Source organism: Harpia harpyja, chromosome 6 (assembly GCF_026419915.1).
Source record: "Harpia harpyja isolate bHarHar1 chromosome 6, bHarHar1 primary haplotype, whole genome shotgun sequence".
Lineage (NCBI taxonomy): Eukaryota > Metazoa > Chordata > Aves > Accipitriformes > Accipitridae > Harpia > Harpia harpyja.
The window spans coordinates 45,461,011-45,480,822 of record NC_068945.1 but is presented as its reverse complement, the minus strand read 5'-3'; the positions used below and the strand labels follow the sequence as shown (position 1 = coordinate 45,480,822).

The 19,812-nt window shown below is 37.4% G+C and overlaps 2 protein-coding genes across 10 annotated transcripts in view; both read left to right on the top strand.

Moving 5' to 3' along the window:
* AASS (aminoadipate-semialdehyde synthase) overlaps positions 1 to 19,812 on the top strand; it is a 512,915-nt gene that overhangs the window by 407,088 nt on the left and 86,015 nt on the right. The window lies entirely within an intron of this gene.
* Positions 1 to 19,812, top strand: part of CADPS2 (calcium dependent secretion activator 2) — a 333,579-nt gene that overhangs the window by 303,336 nt on the left and 10,431 nt on the right. For all 8 annotated transcript variants that reach the window (XM_052790487.1, XM_052790486.1, XM_052790483.1 and 5 more), the window contains one exon: positions 7,143 to 7,250. In XM_052790487.1, the coding sequence (XP_052646447.1) occupies positions 7,143 to 7,250 (108 nt within the window). The remainder of the gene's footprint in view (positions 1 to 7,142; positions 7,251 to 19,812) is intronic.

The window sequence follows — 19,812 nt, the reverse complement described above, 5'->3', positions numbered from 1 at the left end:
CAGGCTCAATATTTGGCAAAGAGGGGAGAATACACTGGTTAGTAGTAAAATAAGAAGAAACTAACTAGGCAAAAGAGGTGTTAGAAGAAAATGAAGGTAGTACTGAGCAAAATGTTTTAGAGAGAGGGTGAGAGGTAAAGGGGATAAAAAAGTTAAAAGGTAAATAAAAATAGAAATAATAAAGGATTCAAAAAGGAGGAGGACATTCTTGGGTGATTCTTGGTCATTTTGAGGAACAAGACATAGACTTGCAGTTCATTTGGCAGATGTATTTGTAAAGATGTTGCTATCTACCCTTCCATTCATTAATCTTGCCAGAGAATTATGAATAACTCCATCCAAAAAAAGATTTTAATTCTTTTTTTTTTTAACCTGTTTAAGAAAACATTCAACATAAGCCTTCATTTTCAGAATGCCCTTTAGGAAGCGGGATGTACACAGTCACAAGGAGCTCTCATTGCTTTCCCCAGCCATTGCATATAGGGCTATATGGTCACTGTGTATGTTTTGGTAATTGAAACACCAACAGAAATATGAGGAACAGTGCAGAATAACCCAGACTACGAAGAGTAACAATGATGGCTTGCAGTTTCCTAAAAATAATAATGAAAAAATCTAGTTGCTATTATGCTCTTTTTGTTGGTAATTGTCACAGTACACCAGGCTCTGAAGTGATAGAAATTGTGGCTGCTGTGCAAGTGAAAGAAACCAAATGTTCAGAGGAAAATAACACAAACATTACAAATATAAGTAGTGCATGAAGGATGCAGTTTGTTCTCTTGTTAATGCTATATTTTGATGTTAGGGAATGCAGGAGCTGATTTAGGTTACTCTTTTTTTTTAAAACAACTCACCCAAATGTGCTATAACTCTGTTAGTTTCTCTTAAAGACCAAGCAATCCTTAGGAGATGTAGAAGTACAACCTGTCTAATTTTTTTGTTTTTTATTTTTTTTAATATTCTGTTCACAAAGCAAGTTAATTAATGAGGATAGGGAAAGAAAGCAGTAGAGTGGAGGGCAAAAAGTGTATACTGTTAATCTCAAATTATTATTATTCCTCGATCATGTAGATAATTTCATTGTGTTCAGTTTCTCATCCTGCAAGTCAGTTTTGCACACAAATGATTGTGTCTCTAGCTGGTCATTTCTACACACGTTTGCCTCATTTACAAATATAACCAGAGCAATTACTCATACAAATTGAGCATCCAGTTACATGCATATGTATATACTGCTTTTTGTTCAGAAAGGTATGTTTAAATCCCTTTGTAGGAGCCAGTAATCTATGCCAGTCATTTAGAGGGCACAGAAGGAACCTAATCCTCTCTCACTTCATGTAGGCCACCTGTCATACCAAGTGCAGAGAGGCCATTTGAAGGACCCAGGGCTGACAGCAGTGCACAGCTCACACAATGCCAGGCCTCTCACTCCGCTCTTGCCTTTATGCGAGGATCAAAGGTATGAAAAGGGGCCTCACACATGTGCCAGCATTTGACTTATGGGGTCCCATAGAGGCCAAAGTAGGAACTCGGCCTCCTACCAGACAGAGACACATTGGGACCTTCCAGATACCTCCATTTCCAAATATCATACTTGTACTGCGTGGCCTCATTTAGCTGCTTTTAAGAAGCAAACAACTTCTTCTGGGAAATCAGTGTTTATTCAGGTGTGGCCATACTGTGCCATTCATTTTTAAGCAGGATATACTTGGAGACCTCTGTTTAAAAATAAAGAGCACAGAACAGTCATTATCCTCATGCCCAGGGCTTCTCCTGCCTTCCTCCTCCTCTTCCTCCTCTGTATACCCAAACCTGGGAACTGGGCCGTCTGTTTTCAGATCCATAAAAACAAGCTATTGCAGAACTGGAGGGAAAGCCCTGCATCATCTGTTTTAAGCCAGCAGTATTTTTGAGATACCTCTTAAATGGAGATCAGAAGGATGGCTGCTGATCAGTAGGAAAGTTAAAATAACATAGTAGAACATAGTTTATTTTGGGGGGAAAAGCATATTTTATACCTGATTTTGTCATAGGAACTGTAGCATTTTGAAGACCTTTTGCACTACAGAATCAAGGTCCTGGTGCAGACACTTGCACGCCTGTGTTGCCCTGTGAATGCAAAGAAACTAAACATATATGAAAAAGTGTTTATGTAAATGCTTGCAGAATCACAGCTTAACTTCTGCATGACAGTTCTCAAAATACATTTAGCCTTTGGCAAGGTTGCTTTTTCTTCTACAAGAAGATGTATTAGAGGCAGGGAAAATGCGTTGTATTTTTTCATTTAAGCAAAATATTATTTTTCATAACCATGAGAATAAAATGTTACCTTTATAATAGACTGATTATACACATCATACATCTTCCTGCCTGGCTTATGTATTTTGATTTGTAAGAAATGAAGGGAGCGAGCATCTTGTCATGAGTACAAGTAGTTTCTATTCCAAAAATATGTTAAGGTTATTTGAATTCTGTCATTCCAAAGCCCAAGTGATGAGCCTTGCAGTATTTAGAGGAGAAATTTCAGGCAGTGAAATTTTCCACCGTGCTCTTTCATTTGGTGGTGGACACTGAATAAGGAGCTCCTGTGTTTCTCACAATAGCCCCCTCCAGCTCATCACTCCTTTTCATTTCATTGTTACATCCATGCTGTAGTTAAAACGTCTCCCTCCAGGATGCAGTGGAGGGGAAGAGGGTGGAGAGGAGCGCAAATACAAAATGGGATGAAGTTTATTATTATATAGTTAGTCTCTAACATCTGTTCTCATCTTTGAAACATTAATGCTTTGACAAGATAGTAACTCAGTAAAACTAGATTTTTTTTTCATGGTAATATCAAAAATACAAGTTTGTTTAACATTCTCTGATGCTAAGAAATGTTCTGTGACAAATGCTGAAGTGAGAATAAACATAACTCAAGTATTTACAAATGTACATGGTTTTTATTGAGATTTGTGAGAAACTGTTGCATTGCAAAAAGCTGTGCAGAAACTTAGGTGTATCTCTCCTGTAGGAAAAGCCTAATATTAGTGGCAGTATTAAGCTTGTTGCAACCTTTCAGCAGCAAAATATTTGAACGCCTGGAAAATCAAGGCAATGCAGCATTACTTTTGACTAGGTGCCTCGGGGAAATTTTGCGAGTGGGAGCAATGTGTGTCAATCATAATGGAGCTTCTGCATGAGCTTGGAAACTGGAATAATGTATTTTAAAGTTTGCCTCCTTGTTAAATAGACACTATGATAGTGTTTTCCTGTTTAAAGGGGGAAAGTTAAGCTGTTCCTTCTTTATCTGAATTTGTTGCTTTAAGAAAGTGCCTGTCGATCTGGACCCACCTACCAGTGAATAGTAAAAGAGACAACCTGCACCTGTGGGATTAGGTGCAGCAGCAGGAAGTAAGAGCACTTGCAGTGTATAATTAACAAGGATTTTTTTTTTTCGCCCCCAAACAGCATGTTCATCTTGCCAGGTTAACTAGTGATTAACCCTAAAAAAGAATGTGCTGAAGCCTACACCCTTGTTTAAACTCATTCACTCGCCAGTGTATTCAGTTACTTGTGTAACCAGTGACAAAGTAGCCCTATTTACAACTCTTCATTTCCTGGTATTTTATTTGATGTCTTTGTGTTTCCAGTTTCTCCATTCATCTCTTTGTTTGGTTCTCTTTCATTTTCAGATAGGCAAAACATCTTGTCTGCTGTTCTGAATAAAACAAACCTACAATAACTTTTTATCTATCATAAAAAAACACTTTTTTTTCTTGGGGAAGTTTTCAGACAGAATACCTTTTTTTCACACTTAGTCAGATAAATATACCAGGTTAAATTCTTCTCCCAAAGATGTGTAAATAACTCTCTCCCATTAACTTCAGCAGATGTTCTGCCAGAGATTCAGAGGAGCAGAATTTTTTATATTGGGTATAGAAGTGGAGACTGAGTTGCTTAAGTCTGTCCAATATTAGTAACAAAATGCCCCCTGTGACAGTTACTTAAAATATATCTCAGTTTCTATTTGTTTGTCTTTTAAGGTACATCCTATTGCCTAATTGTCGGGGGGGGGGTTAATTCTACATTAACATGGGTTTTTTTCTGAAGTTTAATAATCCAAAATAGAGCAATAGAGGATCATGTAATCAGAGGTTCCCATCTAATACATAATCCCTATTAAAAAAAGTTAAAACATTAAATATATAGCACTAAGCCTGTTTTGATGCTTATAATAGCTTTCTTTTCTTTCACATGTGTAGAGAAAACAAATAATTTCAATGCATGCAATATGGAGAGATAATGAAGTATTTGATAAACTGTTCATTCATTCAATGTTTCATGTGAGTTTTGCCCACCATGAGCAAAGATGGTTAACTTGCAATGATGTTGGTGAGGTTTTAAAACAGAGAGTCATACAGTTGGAGTATTGATAATCTTCCTTACCCAGACATATTTCTACTGTGGGCAGACACTGTTTAAAAGGAAAATTAATTTTTTTCCACAGCGATTTCAAAGATAATTATCCTGCGCACATTAAAGAAGGATGAAGTGTTTTAAAGAACTGTAATTCTAATTGGTAAATGTCACCAGCTGTTGCAGTTACTCTTACTTGTGTATATTCTTTTAATGATTACACTCCTGTGCCACAAGCTACATGAAAATATATTCACTAGGTGTGAAATTCCCATATGTCACAGCTTCAAGACTAAATAAACGTCTCAAAGATAAGGGGAGAGTTAATGCTGATGGGAAATGTTATTTTCCTAGCTTTGGCTGTCTGCAAGATGAACATTTTCTATTGAACTTAGTAAAATAAAAAATTGTGTGAATTGGAGAACCATTAGGTTTTAGCATTCAATGAAAGATTCATATATGCATTTGTATATATATCTCCAAGAACTATAATCAGCCTTTCATTTGTTAGATTATCTCCTTCACCCACCCCTGGAGATTTCAAAATATTTTCCCATTATCCCTCCAAGTTAAAACTAGTCCAATTCCTATAAATTGCCTGTCAGGTTTTAGAAAGTACCTAAGGTTTCAACACTGGTTTTATTCTTTTGTACCATCACAAATGAGTACACTAAGGTAGGATATGGAGCTTTCTGTTTTAAATCTCCTTCACTTTGTGATTTAGTTTAATTTAAAAACATTTCTGTCACATTTTATTGAAGGTACATTTTTATGAAGCAAATCTATTGATTTCCATGAGCCAGGTTTTCCAACAGAAAACTCTTTTATCTATTGTAATCTTACATTTTGATTTCTATGCTTAGGATCAAGGTGTGTAAGTCAGATGTAAATATAAATAGTTTTAAGAGTTTCATGTAGGCATGTATGTAAGTGCTAAGTTTTTAAAATGAGCTTTCATTGCCTCTGGAATGACCAATCCAAATGTGCAGGAGACACTTCAGTTTTTCCGTGTGAGTTTTGGAGATGCCAGGAGTGTTAAGCTAGGCCATCATTCCACATTTAACTGTTACTTTTAAGAAATGAAACTGCCATTGATGCACATGTATAAATGAAAATCTGCTTGTTTTGGATCATATTCCTATATGTGTCCATGGTAGATTCAGGAAAAAAGAGATGAAGCTTATGATCCAGGAGGTTTCACTTACTGCAGTTTTGAGGGGAGAATGCTCTCATCCTATTATAGTAATGGCAGTTTCTGGACAGGTATTAGTTTGGGCATGTTGCACCTTTCCTTCCCTCCTGTGCTCAGACCTGTTCATATACATTATAATATATTACATACAAGATAATAAGGAATGAGAAAAAATAAAAGTTATCCACTTGTAGACTAGAAACAAAGCCTTGATATAAAATTATATGTAAATATTTTAACTATATGAGCATTTTTATGCATACATGCCTTTAAAATATGCTAAATATTTTACAGCTTTGTACGTATGCTGTTTTCAGACAATAACAGTTTCTGAGAAACAGAGATGACTTATGCCTGGGAATTCAGGGACTGGGTATAACTGTTTTCATCCTCCTTCCCTAGAGCTGTTAATTATTCTGTACAGAGTCAGTCTTAGCCAAATCTGAACCCTTTCTAAATAGCTTTGTGCTAAGACTTACTGTAAAGTATTATAAAATTTAGCCTTCTTTTGCATGCCATGATGTTTAAAAACTATTATTTGGGAGCAAGTGATAGTTTTACAAATTTGCTCACACAGAAGGCATGCACAGAAGACTTTCCAAAGTGCTTATGTTCCTTCTTGGTTCCTGTTAGAGAAAGGTGAACTCCTGGCCAGTCCTGCATACACTGCCAGGAAAGGGGATGTTCCAGGCTGTTACGGACTAGTGTGGAACAATATTTTGTGGCTACAGAGGTCCAGAAGTCCCAGATGGGCAGGAGAGAGCAGTTTCAGCCACCACTGTGGCTGACCTGACACAGCATCACACACACACGACATATCCTAGCCTGTCCCATATTCCGGAGCATGGTATGAAAATTACACCTACTCTGCTATTCATACAGAACATAGATCAGGACAAGAAGAGAAACATTTCAGCCCTTGGTCCTTCCCTAGTCATCCTCCGAGCTGATTGTGCCAGTGCAACAAGTTTCAGAAAAATAGGGGTACAGGTCTACTCTCACACCAACCTTTCTGTGCTGTTGCTCTCAGAGAAGTGCTTGAACTTGGTTTGAATTGAAACTAGTAGAAGCTAACCTCAAACACAAAGTTCAGCTGTACATTGGAAGCAAATCGCAACAAATCTGAGGCAATGAAAAAAGGAACCAAATGCTTTTTTTAACCGTTTTCTGAATGTGATAGCAGGATCTTGACCTTGAGGGTGAGGTAGCTATGAGAGCCTCACTAACAAAAAAGGGGAAAATGTCCGAGTTTGCCATTGGTGTTACCAGAGCCAAGACTGCATTCCATTACATATGGCAATGTAGATTTATGACTCAAAGCATCCATAAATTATAACACTGAGAACTTTATTAACAGTGAACCCTCCTGAACTTCGTGGCTAACCCAGAATTCATAGCAGATTTAGTAAATACAGTTTATACATGTGTGAACATTGTACCATAATCTCAGTTTTCATTATGTTTAAGTATAACTTCTTATAAGTCTCAATTGTTGAGTGGTCTACCTCTTTCCCTTCCCACTACTTTCTCCCCTTACTTTATGTCTCCACAGAAACCAGGGATGGATCTAGCAGACACCTACATTATGTTTGTTCGACAAAACCAGGATATACTTCGAGAAAAGGTCAATGAGGAAATGTACATAGAGAAGTTGTTTGATGTAAGTAACTACCCTTGCAAAGCGTCCTGCTATCACTACTACATCAGAAGGGATAAGCTGCATTTTAACGATATAAGACGTTCAGATGTTCTTCCCTGTTGATCATTTTTTATTTTACTTTTTATTTACCATCTTCAGCTGTCAAGGTGGTCTTTCTTTAAACATTTCCTGCATGAAACTTTTAAGCGCTAGAAGGCATAAATAAAATTGGTAGAAAATTATTATTTGAAATAGTCATTTTTCCACTGTGAGTAGTCCAATTTTATTCCATCTTTTGATTTTGAATGTGTAAAGGAGGGAATTGGATTGGTGTGGTTTGTGGACTCCATTGCAGACCTAATTTCCCTAAATAAAGAACTTGTACATATCACTGCCTGCTTGTACACAGAAAGAGGCCAGTTACGCCAGGTACATCTATGGGTTTTACTGGTACTTTCATGGAATGACTCTTAGAATTTTGTTTTATGGTTTTTTAGTTTAAGACTTTAAATTTCTTAAAGTTGACCAAACACTTACTGAATTGTTGAACTCGTTTTCAAAATTCTAATCCTGCTTCTGCAAGTTCAGAGCAATCCTTGTCCTCATACTCGAGGCCCACACATTGCTAGCCAGCCTGTATCTTCACAATAATTTCCCTCGGCTTCGATACTGGCTTCTGCAGCCTCCCTCCACTCATTCCTTTGCCCTGATTCCTCCTCTTTTTTTAGAAATGATCACCTACTCTACCAAAATTTTCCTCATACAAGGCTCTCCTATAAGGCCGCTAGCAACACTCTTGGGCATATTTCTGCTCATTCAAGTGCTGACCACTAATTTATGTCTACTTATGTCCCTTTCTGAGATGTCTGAAGGAGAAGCTGTAGGCAGCTGAAATTGTGCCTTCTATATAAATTCAAAGTGCTACACATGTACAATATGTCTAAAATAAAAGTTATTTTATTATAAACTTGGATCAATTTACATGACAATGATGTCAGTCACTTATAATTATGTAGGAGTTTGAACAGGGAAAGAAGTCATCTCTGGCACTGTGCAATGCAATTTATTACAAAACAAATTCTGGAACATAATACAGACTTTGAAATGTATTTATTTGTGTGTCATCTCCTAAGTATTTTAGAAAGCTTTGCTGGCAGTTTCATTTAATTATGCAAGTTACAGCAAATGTTTTCATAACAGCAATTCACAGCCTTTACTGTGACACTACAGTTGTGGCAGTCACAGAAGGTCCCATAACATAGACTCTCAGCCATGGTATGTCATGTCAGTGTTTGTTGTTTGTTAGACTGGGTGGTCAAAATGAGACTTCTCTCTCAGATTTTATATTTCCAGACACTCCCAAGCAGCTTTACAGAAAAAAGTATCATCTGTTTTAATAAGCTAAGTGCTAATATGTGTGAAAAGAATGATTTTATAAAAGCTTTGATGCCCTGCAGGGGTAGAAAAATTATCATCCATCCAGCTGGCACCTTCACAAAGCACTAAAACCATATTAGCAACTTCTGCTTCAGTTTGCTTTTGCACTGAATCTGCAAGCATATGTTTCATTTTCAAGTTTCTATTTTTTGTTTTTCTTTGGGGTTATTTTTGCTTATGTTGTAATTTTCTGAATGTTAAAATTATGTGCCTAAGGCCAAGTCTTAACTCTCACTGGAGAGACCACATTGACTTTGTTGATGTAGTGGGATTGGACCAAGCCTTAGGCCATGCCCGTAGCAGTAAATTGGCCAGGGCCTGGGCACAGGCCTGAGAACTAGCAAGTGACCATCCATACCATTAAGTGATCAGCATGGTTCCTGGTGTGATTTTGGGTTAGGCCAACTAGCACTAAACCAAGGACAGGGCCTCCGTACAATTGGGTTAGCGTGGGTCGAGGACCGCTTCCAAGTTTCATTTCGGCAATCAAGCTTTTCAGCACAAGAAAACATCTCCCGTATGGATGCAAGTCATGACATAGCACTTGCCTTTGAGACGCAAAACCATTCCTGTCCTCTTTTACTCAGTAGTACGCATTGTGTGCTGTCATGGCCAATGCTTGTAGCTGTAAGGAAAGAGAAAAGGTGTACATGATAAGTATTCTGTGTATCAAATATCTATTTCTATCTTTATCTTTCTTTATCTATGGTGGTATCACATTTCTACATAACATCACACTAGGACATATAACCAATTGGACAGCTTCAGATAAATGCATTAACAAATACATAAGCTCATAGCGTGCAGAAATTTAAAACAAAGGCTTCTCACTGTGTTAACTCACCTTTCCTGAGATTAATTCCTATTTAGAACAGTATGACTGAGCAAGATTTTGCCTGTGATTTTTGGAAGGGTTTTTTAAATTAGTGATATAACAAAACCTAGGTACTGTTTATAAATTCAATTCTATCAAGTTATATTTCAATAGAAAGAATAAAATATATTCAGATTTTTATGTAAATATACTTCTAGCAGTTCGACTGGCTACAGTTGTAGATCACAGTTGATTTCCCCTTAAAGTACGTTGTATTGTATCAGTTAAGAAATCATCAGCCAAGCAAAATAGGAAAAGTGCATGTCTGTGCTTCAGCCAGGGAAACACCTCATCCAGAATAACCAAAAAAAAGAGATTGTTCTGTGTGCTAGAGGTCTTAGTTATAAATATAGACAAGCTCAGGCCTTGGATGCTATTTTAATCCCCAAAACTGTATAATTACAAACTATTTATGCACAGATTTCATTGGCTTGATTCAGGGCTGCTATATAGTAATAGTTATTACAGTGACAAAGAGAATGGGATGGCTATCATATGAAGTAATGTACATAACAAAGATGATCATTTAAATTTAAGAATAGTATTGATAGAAGTACAAATGTCTGCCCGTAGGTCACAATATGTTAAGGCTAGAAGTTGGAAAATTTTCTATCTACCTGAGAAGTCTCAAACTAGGGAGAAGATAAAAAATTGTTTTATGGTGGTGTTTGATAAGCCTCAAAAAGCACTGCCATGCTATACAAAATATGAAAATCAGGAGAATGGAATTTAAGCTTGTGATACTAATCCTTACATATGAGAGAGGCTCAAATCTCCAGGGGACTTTGAAAAAAGACGGGGCTGCACCATTTTTAAACCATTTAAATCCTATGCTTCAGTACCTCTGCTGATCAGGCAGCAGAACCAAGGTGGTTATTTTTTTCCTTCCTTTCCTCTGAAAAACTTGGCTTCTGGTTGCATTTCATTCTTACCTCCTCCAGAAGGGGTATAGACAGCATACAGAACAATATGGCTTGGTGCTCCTGGTAGCACTGGTCTCTCCCAGGTCAGTGTGCCATCTTCTTGTTCTCAAAATTAATCACCAAATTTGGCATCACAAAGAGTTTTTGCTTGGTCAGTTTGTCAGAGATACTTGGGACTTTTTGTCTTCCTTTGTGGTCTGGGAGATGGTCTTCTTCCTAAGATCAGCTGGGAATTTTACCTATCAAATTCCTTCCTGTCACAGGAACTCAAGATGTTTATCTCCCCCTCATGCTGTAGCAGCTTATAGTTGTGCAGGGGGTTTTGCTTGGTTGTTTGTTTTTAACACCACAGATCTTAAAGAGCACTAGAAAGGTTTTGTGATGTGTTGTACACATGGATGGTCTGCAGTACCTCTGGGTTAAATGTCTGCTCCATGTTCATGATTCCCAAAGGCTTAATTCAATGAATGATCGATGTGATTCCTTCCAATCCCATGCTCCGCTGAACTAAACTAAGACAATGAACTTACACTGGGACAGGTTTCTCTAACAAACTCAGATAAAGCAAACTTTTCTACCTTTAATGCTGCAGTCACTCAGGTAGATTCAGTGTATAACAACTAAATCATGAAGACAGGCAGTACAGTGTTTGTTTAACGATTACAATTTTTAATTATGATTAAAATCATCACCCACGGAAACTTTTTTAAAGTTTATTCACTTAAACCAAGAACTCATTTTTTAAAATAAAGTTTAGTAAATGTTTTAGAAACAAAGTTGTACTTTAATTTCTTTTTTTTTTTTTTTAAACCAGTGTTTGAAAAATACTTATTTTCAGAAAAGGCTGTAAAAGTAGCAGTTGGTGAATGGAAAAATGAAGTATTTAGAATAGAATTACACAAACATAGAATAAATCTAAAATACTAGTAATTATTACCAAGGCCCCTCTTATTTATAAAGATAATCTGCTTGATGGATGACGTAAGAACATTTGTGCAGCCTATCAAAGAACAGTGCTGTGTATCTGATCACAAAATTAACAGATGTAAAAAATATCCAACTATGAAATTCCCGTGGAGTCTAGTTCTACACTATCAAAATCAATGGGAGTTTTACCATTAACCTTTGTAAATGCAGTGCTGTGCCCATAAACATGCCAGGTTATCATCACTGACTAGACTTAGATTCATGTTTCTACCAGAATTTTTAAAATGGGACTAATAAGTCCTGAATTCCTGAGCACTTTAAATTACATTAGACTTATAAATCTGTTTCCTTTAAAACAAAATTGGATTTTGTTAACAAACCAGCTTAAAAAAGATAAGTCATTTTGCATAAAACACTGTTTAAAACATCAATGCCATACTTACTTTCTGTATAGTTCTGAAGTGCCACTTTGGCAGATTCTCACTTTCTTGTACCTCTTAATTGCACATGAAGTATGGATATTCTTGTCTAAACACAGAAAAAATTCATTTCAAACATTTTTTCTTCATAACCGTTCTTGGTTTATTTGCCATTAAGAGCATTATCTTATAGGTTATATTTGTGTTGGGTCTGTTGTGAAAAACTTATAGTATAAACAGATGTGTGATTACAATTTTATTAAGACTATATATGCAATGAAATCTTTATGCAGTAATTGATTGCTGCTTTGAGAAATAAAGAATGGTTTAAGGGAGCAGTTTTAACACACCAATGGTTAGCTGTTGATACAACTTAAGGGCTTTCCAATTTTTTTAGACTTTAATTTCTGGGAAACCTTTGCACAAGTGTACCATAAACACATAAAATAGTCAGAGTGCACATCCTGGAAAGGTCAGCATTGGCAAACAGGTCCCTTGGTTATCTTGTACAAGAGGGTACCTGTTAGCAGATGTTGACTTTGGCCCCGATTGCCCATTTCTTCTGGGTTTAAACTGGTGTGGTGTGACTGAGTAGTCCTGTTGACTTCATGGGGACTGCTCATGTTGGAGAATGTCCTTGGAGTTGTGGCCTCGTGCAGGGTAACAATTCAACACGCAGTGTAAGAGGTGGTAATGGCGGGGAACTCCTACAACTTTCTTTGGAGTGCAGAAAGACTGAACGTCTTTATGTGTAGTATAAATGCTTAAGCAGTCCAGATTTACGTAGCTGCTTTTGGCTTTTCTATTTCAAAAGTTCAGATGTAATGTGATATTCTTTTTCTGTCAAAAAAATGCTTATATTTGGAATGTTAATTAAATGCTAGTAGTGTTCCCATATCACAACCATTACTTTCCTTTTCCATTAGTAGCACGGATGGACAATTTAAGTTCAATGATGTACTTGAGGTTATTTGAGGTAGTAATTATTCTCCAAAGATTACTGTGTCATATACTTTGTTCCATGCCTAAATGGAGATACAAAGTACTCATCTGATTAATTTCTGTTTGCCATCATATCTGCAAGTACATTTTTAGCAAATGCTTTATTCAGTTGCATCTTTTCTATAAGTTTTCTGACCTTTTACAAAAAACAAGTTAAAAATGTGCAAATGCTTCTCCCTGGCAAGTGAGTTAATCTTCAGCTGGTGTTACACAGCTGAGAGGAACACTTATTTTAGATGTGAGTTTTCCGTAGTGCCAACTCCTTGTGCTGTCCGTGTCTACCTCAAAAGCACCGTTACCGTAGTATTAAGTATTCAACAACATTTTTCTAGAAAACGTCAATTGTGATTTTTTTCTCATTCTCAAATTACTTCCTGTCATCTTAATTTTAATAAGTAATCTTCACTTTCATTGTTATGTAATTATTTGCAAGTGTGTGATTTGACAAAAGGTCTACTTTTTGATCTAGATTATATGCCAAGGCAATTTCAGCAAGTTGAGACTAGGTAGGACTGGTTAAAGGCCACGTTTGAATTAAAAGCTGTGTATGTATTAACCTCTGAGAAACATGAGAGGACCGTGCCTAATTACTTAAAAGAGACTCCACAAAAATGGATTGTAGCTTGTTGATCTTCTTATTTCTTTGATAACTCAGAATAATCTTCAAGAAATATGTGGGCTTCTTTCTCAGATTCTTGAAATTTGATCACAGTGCAAAATTGTCCTTTGGCGCAAACCCAGAAATACACATCTTTGCATGATGCACCTGGACATATGTGGCAGGTCTGGTAGAATCAGCTAATTAACAACACAGGCTTAAACAGGCACCTCATCTGGCAGTGTAGTTAGTTGCCTGATGGTGCTCAGCAGGATTTGGTAGTGCTTTTTATTTTTCTATCCTAATGGTCTGCTGCCCACCTAATTTTGCCTTATTGTCAGCCACTACTTACCGCAGCTTGAGGCCCTCCCAGGAGGCTAAATTATTATCAAAGGATTAGGGAGATGTAGCCTTGCAGCTCTGACATTTCTGATTACTTGTCTATGCCAGAACACTAATTAGCTGTGACTAATTAAGAAAAATGTTCCTGCCATAGAAAACCATTTAAAAGAACTGAGAAGTAGAAAAGCAATTGAAAAGCTGAGCAGTACTCAGATTTGCTGATGCTCTTTAGATTTTCACCAAAGTCTTAACTCACCTTTAATTATGTCTAATATTTTATAGGCTAAAATAGAAAGCGCTTGATATGAGAACCACTCTGCAGTTTTCTCTTGATCTAAAGACATTCTTGTAATTTTAAAGCAGTTTGTCTTGTCTTTTTTGGTAAAAGAAAGAATTTCAGAGAAAACTGTAGGCAGTGTCACCAAATGTGGACTGAAAAAGTGAATATATTAACATGCTCACATATGTGAAACTCTTCTGCAAGATGGAAGCAACATCTTGCAAATTTACTGTTCAAAGACTTTTCTGAGTTCATGAAATTATTCCTGATGTTTTCAAGTAGATTCACCTAATTTTTGGAGATAGAAATCTCTATAAAAGAAGAACAGTTCATTTGAAAGCTGAAAAATGTAACCTCTGTCTGATTTCATATAGTGTGTAAGTTTTCTTTGATTTTTTTTTTTTTAAATGGAATATGCTGAGAAAGGAGTGCCCACTCTTGGAGGGTGCTGATTATGCTGCTATGAATCCAGCAAAGCTCAGTACTGTTGAAATCAATAGGACCACAACACACTTAAAGCAAAGCATGTGCTTCAGAGTTTGCTGCTTCAGGATCAGAACATTCAGCACTTGTAAGCTGTTTTACACTGTAGCTGAGAGAGTTTTCTCTAGAGAAAACCATAACACAGTAGCTGGTTTTGATATGTTTCTGATATGATACATTTTCCCACTTCTTCATTTTTTATGCCATTTTTAATTTCTGAATGTCCATCTTGTTGGGTACCAAACAGCCCAAATAGATATAGATAGGGTTTTCTCAAGACATTATGTATCCCATAGTCCAGTCTGCATTTGGTATTCACGGAATGGACGTCTGACACGTTTTTCACACTAATTCAATCATATTATTTAAATCTTCCCAGCGGGGGGAGTAAGAAACTATGAAATAGATATTCTGATATCTTTCTAAAAGAGCTTTTTGGGTATAAAAGGGAAATAGAGAGTTATTTTTCAGGGCACTAAATCTCATATCCTGATACTCAGAATTTCTTATGCTGTCCTACCCCCTAATTTCCCTGACTTGTGTGAGAAACTCAATTGGGGGGGCGGTGTATAAATTGCTGTGCATCATAAGTCAGAGAGGAAAAAAAAGATGCAAAAAAATCCCAAACTCAAGATTTTAAAGCCCATCTGACTTTTTTTCTGAGGGCATTTTATCAGTCAGGTGTGGAACTATGAGTGGGGTTTTTTGTTTGTTTGGGGAGGGGCTATAACATTGGGAGCTTCCAGTACAGTTTCCCCATAGATGTTTCTGGTCTATGCTGTTCATTCATTTATTTAACTTAGTTAAATGCATCTATCCATCACTCACAGTATCCATTCACTAAAAACAATAACAATTCTATCAAATAAAAGAGAACTCTTTCCAACATCTAGGCACAATTTAGTCCTTTAACCTTTTTATCCTGCTAGGCACAAAGTAGCAGCATCTCATTCCAGGCACTGCGTTGTTTTTTTTTCTTATCTAGATGGCTTGAAATGTGTCTAGCAACTTAATGGAATCAATTGAGCGTGGACAACTATAAAAATATAAAATAGCACTGAAACTTAGATGAGTCTGTCAGTAAGTGTTAAATGTGGCTGCAGCTTTCACATTCTACACAGTCAAGAGAAATCAATAAGGATTGTACCATTTATATTGTCTTACCTAATGTTTGTTCACCATGAAGTGCCAGGCACAAGCACCATCTAGGGAATATTGATTTCCTGATGTACTGTAATTCACACACGTATAAACAGCAGGAGAACCTTGTGGCTTCTCAAACCTTACTTGTGGGTTTGATATTTATACTTGTATGTCATTTGGGTCAAGCTTAGTTTAAAAAGGAAAATCAAGCAAAACTCTGTGTCAGTGTTCGCAAATAGACACACAGCCACATCGTTGATCATATTACAAGAAAAATAGTGCCAGAAAGCCTAAGAATAATCTAGTTTTACTATAATGAATCTGGAGTAACAGAAAGAGGTTGCTGTGCTGTAAATCAAAACAGTACCAGGTGAGGATGCTGCAGAGTGCTCTGACAAAGTCAGTGATTCATCAGTGGAAAGAGCTTCTTAACCTGTTTGATCACGGGGAACTGAAGCTTTAGTGCTGATGTAAATGGGCAAAAGTGTTGAATTATATAGAGATGATTTCCTTTAAATAATTTTAAAGTGTTTCATCATATATTTTCTTAATTTACATGGCATTGACTATCCTTAGTACTTACACTGTACTAAAAGTGTTTACAGTGTGCAAGAAAAACAGTACGTATAATGAACAGAAAAACCAGCTCAAAAAAAACCAGCAACACAGCTGTAAAATCTGCATAGCTGAAAGAGTGCACACAGGCAGTAGGGTCAGTGATGGAAAGGAGCAAACCAGGCACCTGGCCAATCCAAGGACACTTTCTCCAAAGAGAGGAGGGGAGGAGAGAAGCAAGAGGGAGGCAGGAGGCTGGACCTCTCTCTGTACCACATTACCGCTGCTCAGTGTGGTGCCCAATCGATGCGGTGTAGGAGAGGAGCCGCTCCACCACCGTGCAACTCCCGATCAACTTCACAGCTGCATCCAGCCTTGTCATATGCCACTACAATAACATGCAGGGTAAACGGATGATGAGTCCAGACTGCTGAGGTGGAAAGAAATGAGCTGCCTGTAAATACTCACCCAGAGGAACCCAGGTTGTTTTAAATACTTAAATTAAAATATGTACTTGACCTCATTCCACATGGAGCAGGCAGTCTAAATAGAAGACTCTAGGACAAGAACTACTAACGTGGAGGTAAAAGCTACAACCGAGACTTTGGCCCAACTTCGGTCCACCTCACTTTTGGTACATGGTGCAGAGACGAAGAATATACCCACCTTAAGGGAGAGCTGCAGCTCACAGGAGGTCTCTTCCTGTGGTCCTTTTGGTGATGCCTCACTCCAGGGACTCCCCGAGGAGTCCCGGATGACTGGGCAAAAGCAGAAGTAGGTGTCCCAGTTACATACCTTACTGGCAGAGGGAACCTGCACCTTACTCAGGTTATGCGTGCACTTAGGAAGACTGCTTAGCATTTGTGCAGCTAAGCGCATTCGTAGGGTTTTTTAAAACTAGAGCCTGATAGCAAGAGGCTAGTGCTATAACGAGTAACAACTTGGTCATTTTGCATTATGTTCATTTGTTTATTTTGAGGATCCAAGCTGGCTTTCATTTCAAGGTCACTGAAGTGGTGTTCCTCGTTCTGTGCCTTGGAGGATGTTTGCAGGTATACCCAAATTGCAACACAACAGACAGTATAGCAAGACTGACAGTGTTTGCTCCAGAGTTTTAGCATCAGAATAACCTATGGAGGTACTGTTCACAGATGCACTGCATATCCAGGGTGAAGTAGAGAAACTGTTTGTGCTGTTAGTCTTTTGCATTCATGAGCGTTGTGTTGGTACCTAGTGTTTAAAATCAGAACAGCAACACTACATATGTCCAGATACGGAAGGAAGTTATGCATGTCTAATTTTGCAGACTTCCAGTTTCCAAGCACATCTACCATATGTGAAGAAGGCAGAAAACAGCGAAGGTCACAGGCATTATAAAGTAGCATAAATATTGTAAATTGCTGTTTAGCAGCCAATATACAATGCAGGGAGAGATGAGTACTGTATATTTTGTATTAAAAATGCATATTTATTTGTGAATTGACAGCAGTTCCTTAGCAACTAGCCAGCTTCTAATTATAAGCCTAAAATATGAAAAATTGACTTTCGTCCTAAAAGATAAGCTTTTCATATGTTAGATGTTCTTTGTTATTTCAGAACAATATCCTTTTTGCCTAGAAGTTTCAAAGATGCTTTTAAGTGAGCTCCGTTCTCTCTTTTTTTCTCATGACTGATTCTGAAAACTAGCCTGCCTAATTTCTTTCCTTGTATCGCCAGAATATCTTATCCAGCAACTGTTCACTTGTTTGTTGTCATGAGTCCTGCTGAACGGGGTCTTTCTGTCAGAGTTTGGGTTCTCCTTTCTGTTGAGCTCCTTTCCCTTTTCTCCCAATTGCTTTCGGAGTGACAGTGGGAATCCTTCATTCAAATAGGCAGGGAAGAGACTGACTAGAGACTAAAGTGTTTGTTTCATCAATTAGTCATTCTTCAGAAAAACAAAATGGTTTTTGAGCTCCCTGAGAGGTTCATTGGAGTAATGGCACAAAAAAGGCAGAAGGAAACCAAAGGAAGAGTCCCACTGGAAGGAAGAAAACCTTTCTTCCCTGGCCAAGCAAGGGTGCAAGAGGCGAGTTAATAAATCTGCTGCAATCACATGCATATAAAAAGAAAGGAAAAAAAAAGGGGGGGGGAGAAAGATGCAGTTTGTACCCAAACAGAGTTTGTAATTTGAAATGACCAAGCTAAAGAAATCTTGGTCCTGATTGCTTTGTCACAAGAAGTATGAGTGTTGAAGCAGACGGTAGTATGTGGTTTCTTTCTCACTTTTCCTTTCCTGGTACATGTAGCTGTAATTTAGGCTGTGAACTTTTTTGCACATTCCCAAGCCAAAGTTCAAAACTTGGCTTAGCATTTCAGGCCTAGAGGAGGAATCAAAACACGGAAGCTGAATAAAAGCCTTAGACGTTTCCAGAAAGATGCCTTGGTAAGTGATGCCAAGCTTCAGAAGCATTAAGACACTGGTGGGGTGGAAGAGGTGTGTGTCTGGGGTTCTGTGCAGAGCAGGATCGTGTGAGGGAGCACAGGGCTTGGGAGCATTATAGCAGAAATGAGTGATACAGCAATAGGGGGGCTTTTGGACAGGTCCTTGAATGAAAATGGGGGAAGGAACTGAAGCAAAATGGGGAGCAGACGTAAATACAGTTTTTTCATATGATACTTAATATTGATTTAATCATTTGCATTTTCCAGATGAAGGGCTTTTAAACATCTGATTTTTGGTGTAGGGGGAAGGCTTCATTTGTACTGTCCACTAACACCACGGTGCCAACAAGGCTAACGCCATGGATTTTCCACTTGTGCTTAGTTTAATCTTCATTTCTTTCAGTTTTTTAAATGAAAAGTTCTAGGGGAAAAAAAATGCAAAAGGAAAAAAATTGTGGCAGCATGGTGACCCCCAAAACCAATACTATTATCCTTGAACTTTGTGAACATTGAAGAAAATTCACATTAAGCCCCCAAACTTTCCAGGTCCGATGTCTGCATATTCATGGATATATACTATTATTGGATGAAAGCTGAAGTATGTTAAAACATCCTTTCAGTTTTATATTTGTATTGATTGTATTTTATACATTGTAAATAACAATAAAAGTAATGTGTCCTGATACAGTAAATATACAGGAAGTGAACATGTCGGTAAGTAGAGCTTGATCAGTGCCCATGAAGTGGAGATACAATTCCAACTCTCAGCACAGTTGTAGTGTCAGCTGTTTCCCTCTATATTCGTTTGGCTATGAAATTTATGCTGCTTAAATTTTTTTCCTCATCATAGCAGTGCTTTGAATCAAAAGGGGGATTTTTTTTTTCATTTTTCAGAGAAATTATGTAAACTTCTTTGATGTTCTAAACAGAAAGATTACTATCTTGCCAAAAAACAAACAGCCAGAAGCATTAGGGTAGCTGTAAGAATACATCCAGGCTACAAGCGTACTAGAAAATTTTATCGTATCTAGAGATGGTGTAATCTTTAGTTCTACAGTCAGAGGCCAACTAAATGACCACTTAGGCCAGCTGAATCTTATTGTCTCTAACGTAGAAGCACATCTTAATAACATAAAATTCTCTGTTGATTCAGAACAGTAACATTGAGACACACAAAAT